The 19,272-nt window shown below is 45.9% G+C and overlaps 1 protein-coding gene across 4 annotated transcripts in view; it reads left to right on the top strand.

The window, feature by feature from the left end:
* Window positions 1–2,235: 2,235 nt before the first annotated feature.
* Window positions 2,236–19,272, top strand: part of HSD17B3 (hydroxysteroid 17-beta dehydrogenase 3) — a 40,451-nt gene continuing 23,414 nt past the window's right edge. For 3 of the 4 annotated variants that reach the window (XM_038768121.1, XM_038768120.1, XM_038768118.1), the window contains exons 1-3: window positions 2,236–2,411; window positions 12,084–12,159; window positions 18,331–18,438. In XM_038768121.1, coding sequence (XP_038624049.1) covers window positions 2,249–2,411; window positions 12,084–12,159; window positions 18,331–18,438 — 347 coding nt within the window. In that variant the 5' untranslated portion in view covers window positions 2,236–2,248. Of the gene's footprint in view, window positions 2,412–6,194; window positions 6,242–12,083; window positions 12,160–18,330; window positions 18,439–19,272 lie in introns of all 4 variants that reach the window. The other variant, XM_038768119.1, reaches the window with a different exon arrangement.

The raw sequence follows: 19,272 nt of genomic DNA, 5'->3' as shown, positions 1-19,272 counted from the left end.
CCCTCCTCTCTTCTCTCCTTGTCTCACTTTTCTCCCTCTCCTATCTCCTCTTCTCTCTTCTCCTTTTCTCTCTTCTTCTTTTCCCTCTTCCTCTCCTCTTTTCCTTTTCTCTCACTTTTCTCCTTCTCTCCTCTCTTCTTTCCTTGTCTCACTTTCCCCCTTCTCCTTTTCTCTCACTTGTCTCCCTTTCCCCCTTCTCCTTTTCTCTCACTTGTCTCCCTTTCCCTCCTCCTCTCTTCTCTCCTTTTCTCTTTTCTCCCTCTCCTCCATCTCTCCTCTCGTCTCCTTTTCTCTCCTTTTCTCCCTCTCCTCCCTCCTCATCTTCTCTTCTCCTTTTCTCTTACTTTTCTCCCTCTCCTCCCTTCTCCTCTTCTCCTTTTCTCTCACTTTTCTCTGTTGTTTCCCTCCTCCTCTCTTCTCTCCTTTTCTCTCACTTTCTCCCTCTCCTCTCTCTTCTCCTTTTCCCTCACTTTTCTCCCCCGCCTGTCTCTTCTCTCCTCTCTTCTCCTTTTCCTCTCACTTTTCTCCCTTCCCCTCCTTCTCCCTTCTCTCCTTCTCTCACTTTTCTCCCTCTCCTCTTCTCCTTTTCTCTCACTTTTCTCCCTCTCCTTCGTCTCTCCTCTCTTCTTTTCTCTCACTTTTCTCCCCCTCCTCCATCTCTCCTCTTCTCTCTCATTTTTCTCCAGCCTCCTCTCCTCACTTCTTGTCTCATTTTTTCTCCCCCTCCTCATTATTATTATTATTATATTTTCTCCCTCTTCTTTTCTCTCACTTTTCTCCCTCTCTCCTCTTCTTTTCGTCCTCCTCTCTTCTCTCCTTTCCTCTCACTTTTCTCTCTCTCCCCTCTCATCTCCTTTCCTTTCACTTTTCTCCCTCTCCTCCCTCATCTTCTCCTTTTCTCTTTTCTCCCTCTTCTCTCTTCTCCTTTTCCTCTCCCTTCCCCTCCTCCTCTCTTCTCTCCTTGTCTCACTTTTCTCCCCCTCCTGGCTTTTCTCCCTCTCCTCTTCTCCTTTTCTCTCAGTTTTCTCCCTCTCCCCCATTTCTCCTCATCTTTTTCTGTCACTTTTCTCCCTCTCTCCTCTTCATTTCGTCCTCCTCTCTTCTCTCCCTTTCTCTCACTTTTCTCTCTCTCCTCTCATCTCCTTTTCTTTCACTTTTCTCCCTCTCCTCCCTCATCTTCCCTTCTCCTTTTCTCTTTTCTCCCTCTTCTCTCTTCTCCTTTTCCTCTCACTTTTCTCCCTTTCCCTCCTTCTCACTTTTCTCCCCCTCCTGGCTTTTCTCCCTCTCCTCCTCTTCTCTCACTTTTCTCCCTCTCCTCCATTTCTCCTCTTCTCATCTCTTTTTTCTCTCGCTTTTCTCCCTCTCCTGTATCTCTCCTCCTCTCCTCTTTGCTCACTTTTCTCCCCCTCCTCCGTCTCTTCTTTTCTCTCACTTTTCTCCCTCTTTTCTCCTTCTCTCTTCTCTCCTTGTCTCACTTTTCCTTCTCTCTTCTCCTTTTCTCTCACTTTTCTCCCCCTCCTCTGTCTCTCCTCTCCTCTCTTCTCCTTTTCCTCTCACTTTTCTCCCTTCCCCTCCTTCTCTCTTCTCTCCTTGTCTCACTCTTCTCCCCCTCCTGGCTTTTCTCCCTCTCCTCTCCTCTTCTCCTTTTCTCTCACTTTTTTCTCCCTCTCCTCCATTACTCCTCTTTCTTCTTTCTTTCTTCTCATCTCTTTTTCTGTCACTTTTCTCCCCCTCCTCCGTCTCTCCTCTCTTCTTTTCTCTCACGTTGCTCCCTCCTCCTCTCCTCACTTGTCTCACTTTTCTCCCCCTCCTTGTTATTATTACTATATTTTCCCCCTCTCTCCTCTCTCCTCATCCCCCTTTCCTCGCCCTCCTCCCCTCCTCCCTTCTCCTCTCCTTGCCTCCCCATCTCTCGCTTCTCTCCCCCGTCTCACTCTCCGCCTCCTGAGTTTTCCCTCGGCGCCCCCCCCCCCGACATTTTCCCGTCTTCTCCCCTCTCCCGGTCCTCCCCCTTCCTTCATCCTCGCCTCCATCCCCGCCTCTCCTCCCTTTCCCACATGTGTCTCCCCTTCCCCCAGTTGGCTCCGCTCCCCGTGACCTCTGACCTCTCCTCCCCCTCAGACTTGGCCTCCCTTCTCCTCGCCCTCCCGCCCCACTTCATCCCGTCCCCCGGTCCCCTCGGGTGTACTGAGCGCCCCTCGGTGCGCCAAGCGCTGTGCCCGGCGGTCCGGAGACGCGGCGGGGGGCCATGGCGGGGGCCTGGGACCAGGCGATGACCCTGGTGGGGGCCGCGGCCTGCTGGGTGGCGGCGGCCCGCTGCCTCTTGGCCGTCCGCTTCCTCCTCCTCTGGGCCCTGGGCGGACACCGGGCCCCGGCCCGGGCCGCCTTCCGACGGCTGGGGAAATGGGCAGGTAAGGGCCCGCCCTCCGCGTGCGAAGCGGCCGGTCAATCGATAATAATAATGGTATTTATTAAGCGCTTACTATATGCTAAGCCCCGGCACAAGCGGACAAGCCACTTCCCTGGGCCTCAGTTCCCTCATCTGTCAAATGGGGATGAAGACCGGGAGCCCCCGTCATCATCATCATCGATCGTATTTATTGAGCGCTTACTCTGTGCAGAGCACTGGACTAAGCGCTTGGGAAGGTCAAATTGGCAACCTATAGAGACGGTCCCTGCCCAACATTGGGCTCCCAGTCATCATCATCAATCGTATTTATTGAGCGCTTACTCTGTGCAGAGCACTGTACTAAGCGCTTGGGAAGTACAAATTGGCAACATATAGAGACGGTCCCTACCCAACGGTGGGCTCACGGTCTAAAAGGGGGAGACAGAGAACAAAACCAAACATACTAACAAAATAAAATAGATAGAATAGATATGTACAGATAAATAAATAGAGTAAAAAATACGTACAAACAGTCATCACCTTGTATCCCCCCAGCGCTTAGAACAGTGCTCGGCACATAGTAAGCGCTTAACAAATGCCATTATTATCAGCAAATCCATCGCATTTGAGCGCTTACTGCGTGCGGAGCGCTGTATTGACCTCTCCGGAGCGCTCAGTCCAGTGCTCCGCACGCAGTAAGCGCTCAAGAAAGGCGATCGAATGAATGAATGAGGGAAAGTGAGCGCTCAATTGGTTCATTCATTCATTCGATCGTCTCGAGCGCTTACTGCGTGCGGGGCACTGGACTAAGCGCTGATCAATAAATGCAACTGATCGAAGCAGTGGAAAGGGCCCGGGCTTTGGAGTCGGAGGTCGTGGGTTCGAATCCCGGCCCCACCGCAAGTCTGCTGCGTGACCTTGGGCAAGTCACTTCTCTCCTTTTTTAGACGGTGAGCCCGCTGTCGGGTAGGGACCGTCTCTAGATGTTGCCGACTTGGACTTCCCAAGCGCTTAGTACAGTGCTCTGCACACAGGAAGCGCTCAATAAATACGATTGATTGATTGATTCTCTGAGCCTCAGTGACCTCATCTGTAAAAATGGGGATGAAGACTGTGAGCCCCACGGGGGGCAGCTTGTTATAATAATAATAATGGCATTTATTAGGCGCTTACTATGTGCCAAGCACTGTTCTGAGCGCTGGGGAGGTTACAAGGTGATCCACGTGGGGCTCACAGTCTTAATCCCCATTTTCCAGATGAGGGAACTGAGGCTCGGAGAAGTTAAGTGACTCGCCCAAGGTCACACAGCACACATGTGGTGGAGTCGGGATTCGAACCCATGACCTCTGACTCCAAAGCCCGGGCTCTTTCCACTGAGCCACGCTGCTTCTTCTTGGTCATAGTGGTCTCTCCCCTTTTGAGGATTTGGGGGTGGGGGGGAATGAATGAATGAATAGTGGTATCCCCTTTTTGAGGATTTAGGGGTGGGGGAAAATGAATGAATGAATGAATGAACAGTGGTCTCCCCTTTTGAGGATTTGGGGGTGGGGGGGAAGGAATGAATGAATGAATAGTGGTCTCTCCCTTTTTAGGGATGGGGGAGTGAATGAATGAATGAATAGTGGTCTCTCCCCTTTTGAGGATTTGGGGGTGGGGGGAATGAATGAATGAATAAATGAATGAATAGTGGTCTCTCCCCTTTTGAGGATTTGGGGGTGGGGTGGAATGAATGAATGAATAGTGGTCTCCCCTTTTGAGGATTTGGGGGTGGGGGAATGAATGAATGAATGGTGGTCTCTCCCTTTTTAAGGATTTGGGGGTGGGGGGAATGAATGAATGAATGAATAGTGGTCTCTCCCCTTTTGAGGATTTGGGGGTGGGGGAATGAATGAATGAATGAGTGAATAGTGGTCTCTCCCCTTTTGAGGATTTTGGGGTGGGGGGAATGAATGAGTGAATAAATGAATGAATAGTGGTCTCTCCCCTTTTGAGGATTTGGGGGTGGGGGGGAATGAATGAATGAATGAATAGTGGTCTCTCCCCTTTTGAAGATTTGGGGGTGGGGGGAATGAATGAATGAATAGTGGTCTCTCCCCTTTTGAGGATTTGGGGGTGGGGGAATGAATGAATGAATAGTGGTCTCTCCCCTTTTGAGGATTTGGGGGTGGGGGGGAATGAATGAATGAGTGAATAGTGGTCTCTCCCCTTTTGAGGATTTGGGGGGGAAGGAATGAATGAATGAATAGTGGTCTCTCCCCTTTTGAGGATTTGGGGGTGGGGGGAATGAATGAATGAATAGTGGTCTCCCTTTTTGAGGATTTGGGGGGGAATGAATGAATGAATAGTGGTCTCTCCCTTTTTGAGGATTTGGGGGGGAAGGAATGAATGAATAGTGGTCTCTCCCCTTTTGAGGATTTGGGGGGGTGAATGAATGAATAGTGGTCTCTCCCTTTTTGAGGATTTGGGGGTGGGGGGAATGAATGAATGAATAGTGGTCTCCCCTTTTGAGGATTTGGCGGTGGGGGGAATGAATGAATAAATGAATGAATAGTGGTCTCTCCCCTTTTGAGGATTTGGGGGTGGGGGGGGAATGAATGAATGAATGAATAGTGGTCTCTCCCCTTTTGAGGATTTGGGTGTGGGGGGGAGTGAATGAATGAATGGTGGTCTCTCCCCTTTTGAGGATTTGGGGGTGGGGGGGAATGAATGAATGAATGAATAGTGGTCTCTCCCCTTTTGAGGATTTGGGGGTGGGGGGAATGAATGAATGAATAGTGGTCTCTCCCCTTTTGAGGATTTGGGGGTGGGGGGGAATTAATGAATGAATAGTCGTCTCCCCTTTTGAGGATTTGGGGGTGGGGGAAATGAATGAATGAATAGTGGTCTCTCCCCTTTTGAGGATTTGGGGTTGGGGGGGAATGAATGAATGAATAGTGGTCTCTCCCCTTTTGAGGATTTGGGGGTGGGGGGAATGAATGAATGAATAGTGGTCTCTCCCCATTTGAGGATTTGGGGGTGGGGGAGGATGAATGAATGAATAGTGGTCTCTCCCCTTTTGAGGATTTGGGGGTGGGGGAATGAATGAATGAATAGTGGTCTCTCCCCTTTTGAGGATTTGGGGGTGGGGGAAAATGAATGAATGAATGAATAGTGGTCTCTCCCCTTTTGAGGATTTGGGTGTGGGGGGGAGTGAATGAATGAATGAATAGTGGTCTCTCCCCTTTTGAGGATTTGGGGGTGGGGGGAATGAATGAATGAATAGTCATCTCCCCTTTTGAGGATTTGGGGGTGGGGGGGAATGAATGAATGAATAGTGGTCTCTCCCCTTTTGAGGATTTGGGGGTGGGGGGAGTGAATAGTGGTCTCTCCCTTTTTGAGGATTTGGGGGGGAATGAATGAATGAATGAATGAATAGTGGTCTCTCCCCATTTGGGGGTGGTGGAATGAATGAATGAATAGTGGTCTCTCCCCTTTTGAGGATTTGGGGGTGGGGGGAATGAATGAATGAATAGTGGTCTCTCCCTTTTTGAGGATTTAGGGGTGGGGGGAATGAATGAATGAATGAATAGTGGTCTCTCCCTTTTTGAGGATTTGGGGGTGGGGGGGGGAAGGAATGAGTGAGTGAATGAATGAATGAATAGCGGTCTCTCCCCTTTTGAGGATTTGGGGGTGGGGGGGATGAATGAGTGAGTGAATGAATGAATGAATAGTGGTCTCTCCCCTTTTGAGGATGGGGGGGGGTCCCCGGATTTGGGGGGGGGGGTCGACTTCCTGTAACCCCCTCCCCTCCTCCATCTTCTTGCAGTGATCACAGGAGCGGGCGATGGGATTGGCAAGGCCTACTCCCTTCAGGTACCGTTCATCCATTCATTCCATCGTATTTATTGAGCGCTCCCTGGGTGCGGAGCACTGTACTAAGCGCTTGGGAAGTCCAATTGGGCAACATCTAGAGACGGTCCCTACCCGACGACGGGCTCACGGGCTAGAAGGGGGAGACGGACGACGAAACGAAACAAGTAGACGGGCCTCAATCCCATCAATCATTCGTTCCGTCGTATTTATTGAGCGCTCCCTGGGTGCGGAGCGCTGTACTAAGCGCTTGGGAAGTCCAAGGCGGCAACATCGAGAGACGGCCCCTATCCGACGACGGGCTAGAAGGGGGCGACCGACGACAAAACAAGTATTTCCAAGCGCTTAGTACAGTGCTCTGCCCGCTGTAAGCGCTCAATAAGTACGACCGAAGGAATGAATCTCCCTCATCCTCAAATAACACTCGTCATCATTGTCATATTTGTTCAAAAATATGTATATATAAATGATATAAATAAATAGAGAGAGAGAGAGAGCCCTGAACTAAGCGCTTGGGAGAGGACAATAGAACAGTAAACAGATTCATTAATGATAATATTAATAATGATCATCATCATCAATCGTATTTATTGAGCGCTTACTATGTGCAGAGCACTGTACTAAGCGCTTGGGAAGTACAAATTGGCAACATATAGAGACGGTCCCTACCCAACAGTGGGCTCACAGTCTAAAAGGGGAGACAGAGAACAAAACCAAACATACTAACAAAATAAAATAGAATAGATATGTACAAGTAAAATAAATAAATAAATAGAGTAATAAATATGTACAAACATATATACATATATGCGGGTGTTGTGGGGAAGGGAAGGAGGTAAGATGATGGTATTTGTTAAGCGCTTACTATGTGCAAAGCACTGTTCTAAGCGCTGGGGATGAGGTTGTCCCACGGGGGGCTCGCGGTCTTCATCGTCTTCATCCCCATTTTCCAGAGGAGGGAACTGAGGCCCGGAGAAGGGAAGTGACTTGCCCGAAGTCACCCAGCTGACAGGTGGCGGAGCCGGGATTTGAACCCAGGACCTTCTGGTTCCAAAGCCCGGCCTCTTTCCACCGAGCCATGCTGCTTCCCCATCATCCTGTGCAGAGCTTAGTACAGTGCTAAGCGCTTAGCACAGTGCTCTGCACATAGTAAGTGCTCAATAAATACGATTGATTGATTGATTGATCATTCATTCGTTCAATGTTATTTATTCCACTCTCACTCTGTGCGGAGCACTGCGCTAAGTGCTGGGGAGAGGACAATACAACCATAAGATGTTCATTCGTTCAATTTTATTGCACTCTCACTCTGTGCAGAGCGCTGTGCTAAGGGCTGGGGAGAGGACAAAACCACAATAAACAGACACATTTATTTGTTCAATTTCATTGATTCCCCTCTTACTCTGTGCAGAGCGCTGTGCTAAGGGCTGGGGAGAGGACACAACCACAATAAACAGACACTCACATCCATTCCTTCCATTTTATTTTATTTATTTTTTATTTTATTTATTCCCCTCTCACTCTGTGCAGAGCCCTGTGCTAGGGGCTGGGGAGAGGACAAAACCACAATAAACAGACGCACACATCAATTCCTTCCATTTTATTTATTTTATTTTATTTATTGCACTCTCACTCTGTGCAGAGCACTGTGCTAAGGGCTGGGGAGAGGACACAACCACAATAAAGACACATTTATTTGTTCAATTTCATTTATTCCACCCTTACTCTGTGCAGAGCACTGTGCTAAGGGCTGGGGAGAGGACAAAACCACAATAAACAGACGCACACATCAATTCCTTCCATTTTATTTATTTTATTTTATTTATTGCACTCTCACTCTGTGCAGAGCGCTGTGCTAAGGGCTGGGGAGAGGACACAACCACAATAAACAGACACATTTATTCGTTCAATTTCATTGATTCCACTCTCACTCTGTGCAGAGCCCTGTGCTAAGGGCTGGGGAGAGGACACAACCCACAATAAACAGACACACATCCATTCCTTCCATTTTATTTTATTTATTTTATTTTATTTATTCCCCTCTCACTCTGTGCAGAGCGCTGTGCTAAGGGCTGGGGAGAGGACACAACCACAATAAACAGACACACACATCCATTCCTTCCATTTTATTTTATTTAATTTATTTTATTTATTTATTTTATTTTATTTATTGCACTCTCACTCTGCGCAGAGCGCTGTGCTAAGGGCTGGGGAAAGGACACAACCCACAATAAACAGACACACACATCCATTCCTTCCATTTTATTTTATTTATTTTATTTTATTTATTCCCCTCTCACTGTGTGCAGAGCGCTGTGCTAAGGGCTGGGGAGAGGACAAAACCACAATAAACAGACACACATCCATTCCTTCCATTTTATTTTATTTATTTTATTTTATTTACTGCGCTCTCACTCTGCGCAGAGCGCTGTGCTAAAGGCTGGGGAGAGGACACAACCACAATAAACAGACACACACATCAATTCCTTCCATTTGATTTTATTGATTTACTTTATTTATTTTATTTTATTTATTGCACTCTGTGCAGAGCACTGTGCTAAGTGCTGGGGAGAGGACAACAAGAAACAGACACATTCATTCATTCATTCATTCAATTTCATTTATTCCACTCTCACTCTGTGCGGAGCGCTGCGCTAAGGGCTGGGGAGAGGACGACAGAGGTCCTGGGTTCAAATCCCGGCTCCGCCACTTGTCAGCTGGGTGACCCTGGGCGAGTCACTTCACTTCTCTGGGCCTCAGTTCCCTCATCTGGAAAATGGGGATGAAGACTGTGAGCCCCCCGGGGGACAACCTCATCACCTTGTAACCTCCCCAGCGCTTAGAACAGTGCTTGGCACATAGTAAGCGCTTAATAAATGCCATCATTATTATTATTATTAGAACAGTGCTTGGCACATAGTAAGCGCTTAATAAATGCCATCATCATTCTTATTATTAACTTCTCTGGGCCTCAGTTCCCTCATCTGGAAAATGGGGATGAAGACTGTGAGCCCCCCGGGGGACAACCTCATCACCTTGTAACCTCCCCAGCGCTTAGAACAGTGCTTGGCACATAGTAAGCGCTTAATAAATGCCATCATTATTATTATTATTAGAACAGTGCTTGGCACATAGTAAGCGCTTAATAAATGCCATCATCATTCTTATTATTAACTTCTCTGGGCCTCAGTTCCCTCATCTGGAAAATGGGGATGAAGACTGTGAGCCCCCCGGGGGACAACCTCATCACCTTGTAACCTCCCCAGCGCTTAGAACAGTGCTTGGCACATAGTAAGCGCTTAATAAATGCCATCACCATTATTATTATTAACTTCTCTGGGCCTCAGTGACCTCATCTGGAAAATGGGGATGAAGACTGTGAGCCCCCCGTGGGGCAACCTGATCACCTTGTAACCTCCCCAGCGCTTAGAACAGTGCTTGGTACATATATGGTAAGCGCTTAATAAATGCCATCATTATTATTATTATTATTAGAACAGTGCTTGGCACATAGTAAGCGCTTAATAAATGCCATCATTATTCTTATTATTAACTTCTCTGGGCCTCAGTTCCCTCATCTGTCAAATGGGGATGAAGACTGTGAGCTCCAAGGGCGACAACCTCATCACCATGTAACCTCCCCAGCGCTTAGAACAGTGCTTGGTACATAGTAAGCGCTTAATAAATGCCATCATTATTATTATTATTAGAACAGTGCTTGGCACATAGTAAGCGCTTAATAAATGCCATCATTATTCTTATTAACTTCTCTGGGCCTCAGTTCCCTCATCTGTCAAATGGGGATGAAGACTGTGAGCTCCAAGGGCGACAACCTCATCACCATGTAACCTCCCCAGCGCTTAGAACAGTGCTTGGTACATAGTAAGCGCTTAATAAATGCCATCATTATTATTATTATTAGAACAGTGCTTGGCACATAGTAAGCACTTAATAAATCCCATCATTATTATTATTATTATTAACTTCTCTGGGCCTCAGTTCCCTCATCTGGAAAATGGGGATGAAGACTGTGAGCCCCCCGGGGGACAACCTCATCACCTTGTAACCTCCCCAGTGCTTAGAACAGCGCTTGGCACATAGTAAGCCCTTAATAAATGCCCTCATCATTATTATTATTAACTTCTCTGTGCCACAGCAGTTGGCACATAGTAAGCGCTTAACACATATTATTATTATTATTATTATTATTGTTATTATTATTATTATTCTCTGGGCCCCAGTGACCTCAGACAACCCGATCAGCTTGTCACCTCCCCAGCGCTTAGAGGCACGTCGTAAGCGCTTAATACATGCCCTCATCATTATTATTATTAACTTCTCTGTGCCGCAGTGCTTGGCACATAGTAAGCGCTTAACAGATACCATCATTATTATTATTATTATTATTATTATTATTCTCTGGGCCTCAGTGACCTCAGACAACCCGATCAGCTTGTCGCCTCCCCAGCGCTTAGAACAGCGCTTGGCACTAGTAAGCGCTTAATATATGCCCTCATCATCATTATTATTAACTTCTCTGTGCCGCAGCGCTTGGCACATAGTAAGCGCTTAATACATGCCATTATTATTATTATTATTATTATTACTATTATTATTATTATTAGTCTCTGGGCCTCAGTGACCTCAGACAACCCGATCAGCTTGTCGCCTCCCCAGCGCTTAGAACAGCGCTTGGCACGTAGTAAGCGCTTAATACATGCCCTCATCATCATTATTATTAACTTCTCTGTGCCGCAGCGCTTGGCACATAGTAAGCGCTTAACAGATACCATCATTATTATTATTATTATTATTATTATTATTATTCTCTGGGCCTCAGTGACCTCAGACAACCCGATCCGCTTGTCACCTCCCCAGCGCTTAGAACAGCGCTTGGCACGTAGTAAGCGCTTAATACATGCCCTCATCATTATTATTATTAACTTCTCAGGGGCCATGTAAGCACTTAACAGATATTATTATTATTATTATTATTATTATTATTATTATTATTATTATTATTCTCTGAGCCTCAGTGACCTCAGACAACCCGATCAGCTTGTCACCTCCCCAGTGCTTAGAACAGCGCTTGGCACGTAGGAAGCACTTAATACATGCCCTCATCATCATTATTATTAACTTCTCTGTGCCACAGCGCTTGGCACATAGTAAGCGCTTAACAGATACCATCATTATTATTATTATTATTATTATTATTCTCTGGGCCCCAGTGACCTCAGACAACCCGATCAGCTTGTCGCCTCCCCAGCGCTTAGAACAGCGCTTGGCACTAGTAAGCGCTTAATACATGCCCTCATCATCATTATTATTAACTTCTCTGTGCCGCAGCGCTTGGCACATAGTAAGCGCTTAACAGATACCATCATTATTATTATTATTATTATTATTATTATTATTATTATTATTCTCTGGGCCTCAGTGACCTCAGACAACCCAATCAGCTTGTCACCTCCCCAGCGCTTAGAGGCACGTCGTAAGCGCTTAATACATGCCCTCATCATTATGATTATTAACTTCTCTGTGCCACAGCGCTTGGCACATAGTAAGCGCTTAACAGATACCATCATTATTATTATTATTATTATTATTATTCTCTGGGCCCCAGTGACCTCAGACAACCTGACCGCGCTCGGCACGTCGTAAGCGCCTAATAGACGCCTTCATCCCCATCATTATTATCATTATTACAACAAGAAACCCACACGTTCCCCCGCCCCGCAAGGCTTCCCAGCCCACGAGGCGCTTTCTACAGTGCTCCCCTCCGGCTGGCGTCCAGTACAGTGTCACTAAACGGGGGGTCCTCCCCATGTCAACCCTCCGGCAGTTGGCGAGGCTCGGCCTGAACACGGTGCTCATCGGCAGGACGCGGGGAAAGCTGCAGGCCCTGGCCGCCCAGATCCGTGAGTCCCCCTTTCATTCATCCCGTCCTACTTATTGAGCGCTTCCTGGGTGCAGGGCAGTGTACTGAGCGCCCTGGGGAGTCCAGTTGGGCAACAGAGGGAGGCCGACGGCGGGCTCGCGGCCTAGAAGTGGGAGAGGCGGACGACGAGACCCGCAGACGGGGGTCAACGCCGTCGCAATAAATGGAATTAGACATCAATATCTACTAGTAATGGTGGTGGGGAGTGATAATAGTAGTAATAATAGCAGTCAGAATAATAATAATGGCATTAATAATAAGAATGACGGCATTAATAATAAGAATGACGGCGTTAATAATAAGGATGACGGCATTTATTAAGCGCTTACGACGTGCCAGGCCCTGCTCCGAGCGCTGGGGAGGTTGCAAGGTGATAGTAATAATAATAATAATAATAATAATAAGGATAACATGTATTAAGCGCTTACAATGTGCCAGGCACTGGTCTAAGCGCTGGGGAGGTTACAAGGTAATAATAATAATGATAACAATAGCATTTATTAAGCGCTTATGACGTGACAGGCCCTGCTCTAAGTGCTGGGGAGGTTACAAGGTGGTAGTAATAATGATAATAATAACAATAATAATGATGATGGCGTTTATTAAGCGCTTATGATGTGCGAGGCACTGCTCTAAGCGCTGGGTGATATAATAATAATAATAACAATAATGATAATGATGGCATTTATTAAGCGCTTATGATGTGCCAGGCCCTGCTCTAAGCGCTGGGGAGGTTGCAAGGTGATAGTAATAATTATAATAATAACAATAATAATGATGATGGCGTTTATTAAGCGCGTACGACGTGCCAGGCACTGCTCTAGGCGCTGGGTGATATAATAATAATAATAGCAATAGTAATAATGATGGCATTTATTAAGCGCTTACGACGTGCCAGGCCCTGCTCCAAGCGCTGGGGAGGTTACAAGGTGATAGTAATAATGATAATAATAACAATAATAATGATGATGGCGTTTATTAAGCGCTTACGACGTGCCAGGCACTGCTCTAGGCGCTGGGTGATATAATAATAATAATAACCATAATAATAATGATGGCATTTATTAAGCACTTACGACGTGCCAGGCCCTGCTCCAAGCTCTGGGGAGGTTGCAAGGTGATAGTAATAATGATAATAGTAACAATAATAATGATGATGGCATTTATTAAGCACTTATGACGTGCCAGGCCCTGCTCTAAGCGCTGGGTGATATAATAATAATAATAACCATAATAATAATGATGGCATTTACTAAGCGCTTACGACGTGCCAGGCACTGCTCTGAGCGCTGGGGAGGTTACAAAGTGATAGTAATAATGATAATAATAACAATAATAATGATGATGGCATTTATTAAGCGCTTACGACGTGCCAGGCCCTGCTCTAAGCGCTGGGTGATATAATAATAATAATAACCATAATAATAATGATGGCATTTACTAAGCGCTTATGACGTGCCAGGCACTGCTCTGAGCGCTGGGGAGGTAACAAGGTGATAGTAATAATGATAATAATAACAATAATAATGATGATGGCGTTTATTAAGCGCTTACGACGTGCCAGGCCCTGCTCTAAGCGCTGGGTGATATAATAATAATAATAACCATAATAATAATGATGGCATTTACTAAGCGCTTATGACGTGCCAGGCACTGCTCTGAGCGCTGGGGAGGTAACAAGGTGATAGTAATAATGATAATAATAACAATAATAATGATGATGGCGTTTATTAAGCGCTTACGACGTGCCAGGCACTGCTCTAAGCGCTGGGTGATAAAATAATAATAATAACAATAGTAATAATGATGGCATTTATTAAGCGCTTACGATGTGCCAGGCACTGCTCTGAGCGCTGGGGAGGTTACAAGGTGATAGCAATAATGATAATAATAACAGTAATAATGATGATGGTGTTTATTAAGCGCTTACGACGTGCCAGGCACTTCTCTAAGCGCTGGGTGATATAATAATAATAATAGCAATAGTAATAATGATGGCATTTATTAAGCGCTTACGATGTGCCAGGCCCTGCTCCAAGCGCTGGGGAGGTTACAAGGTGATAGTAATAATAATAATAATAATAATAATAATAAGGATAACATTTATTAAGCGCTTACGATGTGCCAGGCACTGCTCTAAGCGCTGGGGAGGTTACAAGGTAATAATAATAATAATAACAATAGCATTTATTAAGCGCTTATGACATGCCAGGCCCTGCTCTGAGCGCTGGGGAGGTTGCAAGGTGATAGTAATAATGATAATAATAACAATAATAATGATGATGGCGTTTATTAAGCACTTACGACGTGCCAGGCCCTGCTCTAAGCGCTGGGTGATAATAATAATAACAATAATAATAATGATGGCATTTATTAAGCGCTTACGATGTGCCAGGCCCTGCTCCAAGCGCTGGGAAGGTTGCAAGGTGATAGTAATAATGATAATAATAACAATAATAATGATGATGGCGTTTATTAAGCGCTTACGACGTGCCAGGCCCTGCTCTAAGCGCTGGGTGATATAATAATAATAATAACAATGATAATAATGATGGCATTTATTAAGCGCTTACGATGTGCCAGGCCCTGCTCTAAGCGCTGGAGAGGTTACAAGGTGATAGTAATAATAATAATAATAATGATAGCATTTATTAAGCGCTTACAATGTGCCAGGCCCTGCCCTAAGCACTGGGGAGGTTACAAGGTGATTGATAGTAATAATAATAATAATAACAATAATAATAATGATAACATTTATTAAGCGCTTACGATGTGCCAGGCCCTGCTCTAAGCGCTGGGGAGGTTACAAGGTGATAGCAATAATAATAATAATAACAATAATGATAATGATAGCATTTATTAAGCGCTTACGATGTGCCAGGCCCTGCTCTAAGCGCTGGGGAGGTTACAAGGTGATAATAATAATAGTAATAATAATAACAATAGCATTTATTAAGCGCTTACGATGTGCCAGGCACTGCTCTAAGCGCTGGGTGATTTAATAATAATAATAATAACAATAATAATAATGATAGCATTTATTAAGCGCTTACGATGTGCCAGGCCCTGCTCTAAGCGCTGGGGAGGTTACAAGGTGATAGCAATAATAATAATAATAACAATAATGATAATGATAGCATTTATTAAGCGCTTACGATGTGCCAGGCCCTGCTCTAAGCGCTGGGGAGGTTACAAGGTGATAGTAATAATAATAACAATAATAATGATAGCATTTATTAAGTGCTTACGATGTGCCAGGCCCTGCTCTAAGCGCTGGGGAGGTTACAAGGTGATAGTAATAATTAATAATAATAATAACAATGGCATTTACTAAGCGCTTACGATGTGCCAGGCACTGCTCTAAGTGCTGGGGAGGTTACAAGGTGATAGCAATAACAATAATAATAATAACAATGATAATAATGATAGCATTTATTAAGCGCTTACAATGTGCCAGGCCCTGCTCTAAGCGCTGGGGAGGTTACAAGGTGATAGTAATAGGAATAATCACCTTGGAACCTCCCCAGTGCTTACAACAGTGCTTGGCACATAGTAAGCGCTTAATAAATGCCATCATCATCATTATTATTATTATTATTAAAATGGGGATGAAGACTGTGAGCCCCCAGGGGCCAACCTCATCACCTTGCGACCTCCCCAGCGCTTACAACAGTGCTTGGCCCCTAGTAAGCGCTTAATAAATGCCATCATTATTATCATTATTATTATTATTATTATTATTATTATTATTATTCAGAAAATGGGGATGAAGGCTGTGAGCCCCCCGTGGGCCAACCTGATCACCTTGCGACCTCCCCAGCGCTTACAACAGTGCTTGGCACCTAGTAAGCGCTTAATAAATGCCACCATTATTATTATTATTATTATTAAGAAAATGGGGATTAAGACTGTGAGCCCCCCGGGGGACAACCTGATCACCTTGTGACCTCCCCAGCGCTTACAACAGTGCTTGGCACATAGTAAGCACTTAATAAATGCCATCATTATCATTCATCATTATTATTATGAAAATGGGGATGCATTATTATTATTATTATGAAAATGGGGATGAAGACTGTGAGCCCCCCAGGAGACAACCTGATCACCTTGCGACCTCCCCAGCGCTTACAACAGTGCTTGGCACATAATAAGCGTTTAATAAATGTCATCATCATTATTATTATTATTATTAAGAAAATGGGGATGAAGACTGTGAGCCCCCCGTGGGCCAACCTGATCACCTTGAGACCTCCCCAGCGCTTACAACAGTGCTTGGCACCTAGTAAGCGCTTAATAAATGCCATCATTATTATTATTATTATCATTATTATTATTATTCAGAAAATGGGGATGAAGACTGTGAGCCCCAGGGGACAGCCTGAGCACCTTGCGACCTCCCCAGCGCTTACAACAGTGCTTGGCCCATAGTGAGCGCTTAATAAATGCCATCATCATCATCATCATTATTATTATTATTAAAATGGGGATGAAGACTGTGAGCCCCCCAGGGGACAACCTGATCACCTTGTGCCCTCCCCAGCGCTTACAACAGTGCTTGGCACATAGTAAGCGCTTAATAAATGCCATCATCATCATCCATTATTATTATGAAAATGGGGATGCATTATTATTATTATTATTATTATGAAAATGGGGATGAAGACTGTGAGCACCTGATCACCTTGTGACCTCCCCAGCGCTTACAACAGTGCTTGGCACCTAGTAAGCGCTTAATAAATGCCATCATCATTATTATTATTATTATTATTATTATTAAAATGGGGATGAAGACTGTGAGCCCCCGTGGGCCAACCTGATCACCTTGCAACCTCCCCAGCGCTTACAACAGTGCTTGGCACCTAGTAAGCGCTTAATAAATGCCATTATTATTATTATTATTAATATTATTATTATTATTCAGAAAATGGGGATTAAGACTGTGAGCCCCCCAGGGGACAACCTGATCACCTTGCGCCCTCCCCAGCGCTTACAACAGTGCTTGGCACATAGTAAGTGCTTAATAAATGCCATCATCATCATCATTATTATTATCATTATTAAGAAAATGGGGATGAAGGCTGTGAGCCCCCCGTGGGCCAACCTGATCACCTTGCGACCTCCCCAGCGCTTACAACAGTGCCTGGCACATAGTAAGCGCTTAATAAATGCCATCATCATCATTATCATTATTATTATTATCATTAGTATTATTCAGAAAATGGGGATGAAGACTGTGAGCCCCCCGTGGGCCAACCTGATCACCTTGCGACCTCCCCAGCGCTTACAACAGTGCTTGGCACCTAGTAAGCGCTTAATAAATGCCATCATCATCATTATCATTATTATTATTAAAATGGGGATGAAGACTGTGAGCCCCCGTGGGCCAACCTGATCACCTTGCAACCTCCCCAGCGCTTACAACAGTGCTTGGCCCATAGTGAGCGCTTAATAAATGCCATCATCATTATCATTATTATTATTATTATTAAAATGGGGATGAAGACTGTGAGCCCCCCGTGGGCCAACCTGATCACCTTACGACCTCCCCAGCGCTTACAACAGTGCTTGGCCCATAGTAAGCGCTTAATAAATGCCATCATTATTATTATTATTATTATTATTATTATTAAGAAAATGGGGATGAAGACTGTGAGCCCCCCAGGGGACAACCTGATCACCTTGCGACCTCCCCAGCGCTTACAACAGTGCTTGGCACCTAGTAAGCGCTTAATAAATGCCATCATCATTATTATTATTATTATTAAGAAAATGGGGATGAAGGCTGTGAGCCCCCCGTGGGCCAACCTGATCACCTTGCGACCTCCCCAGCGCTTACAACAGTGCTTGGCCCATAGTAAGCGCTTAATAAATGCCATCATGATTATCATTACTATTATTATTATTATTATTATTATTAAGAAAATGGGGATGAAGACAGTGAGCCCCCCGTGGGCCAACCTCATCACCTTGCGACCTCCCCAGCGCTTACAACAGTGCTCGGCCCCTAGTAAGCGCTTAATAAATGCCACCATTCATCATTATTATGGGCAGCGTGATAGCCGTCGGGTTCGGCGGGGTCAAGGGTCAGGGGTCAAAGGTCAGGGGTCACAGCCTCTCCCCCTCCCCACGACCCCCCGGGGTCGGGGCGCAGGGCGGGAAACGGGGCGCGACGTGCTGCTGATGGAGGCCGACTTCACGCGGACGGACATCTACGAGGGCATCCGGGCCGGGCTCCGCGGGCTGGACGTCGGCGTTCTGGGTAAATCCGCACTCGCCTCTTCGTCCTCCTCCTCCCCACCCTCCTCCTCCTCATCATCAGTCGTATTTATTGAGCGCTTCCTGCGGCAGAGCACCGGACTGAGCGCTTGGGAAGTCCAAGTCGGCAACGTCTAGGGACGGTCCCTACCCAACAATCAATCAATCAATCAATCAATCAATCGTATTTATTGAGCGCTTCCTGCGTGCAGAGCACTGGACTGAGCGCTTGGGAAGTCCAAGTCGGCAACATCTAGAGACATCAATCGTATTTATTGAGCGCTTCCCATGCGCAGAGCACCGGACTGAGCGCTTGGGAAGTCCACTTGGGCAACGTCTAGAGACGGTCCCTACCCAACAATCAATCAATCAATCAATCAATCGTATTTATTGAGCGCTCTCCGTGTGCAGAGCACTGGACTGAGCGCTTGGGAAGTCCACTTGGGCAACGTCTAGAGACATCAATCGTATTTATTGAGCGCTTCCTGCGTGCGGAGCACTGGACTGAGCGCTTGGGAAGTCCACTTGGGCAACGTCTAGAGACGGTCCCTACCCAACAATCAATCAATCAATCAATCAATCGTATTTATTGAGCGCTCACCGTGTGCAGAGCACTGGACTGAGCGCTTGGGAAGTCCAAGTCGGCAACATCTAGAGACATCAATCGTATTTATTGAGCGCTCCCTGCGTGCGGAGCACTGGACTGAGCGCTTGGGAAGTCCACTTGGGCAACGTCTAGAGACGGTCCCTACCCAACAATCAATCAATCAATCAATCAATCGTATTTATTGAGCGCTCACCGTGTGCAGAGCACTGGACTGAGCGCTTGGGAAGTCCA

The sequence above is a fragment of the Tachyglossus aculeatus genome, chromosome Y3 (assembly GCF_015852505.1).
Source record: "Tachyglossus aculeatus isolate mTacAcu1 chromosome Y3, mTacAcu1.pri, whole genome shotgun sequence".
NCBI classification, from domain to species: domain Eukaryota; kingdom Metazoa; phylum Chordata; class Mammalia; order Monotremata; family Tachyglossidae; genus Tachyglossus; species Tachyglossus aculeatus.
Note: the sequence above shows the minus strand (reverse complement) of the source record. Positions and strands in the feature narration are given on the sequence as shown.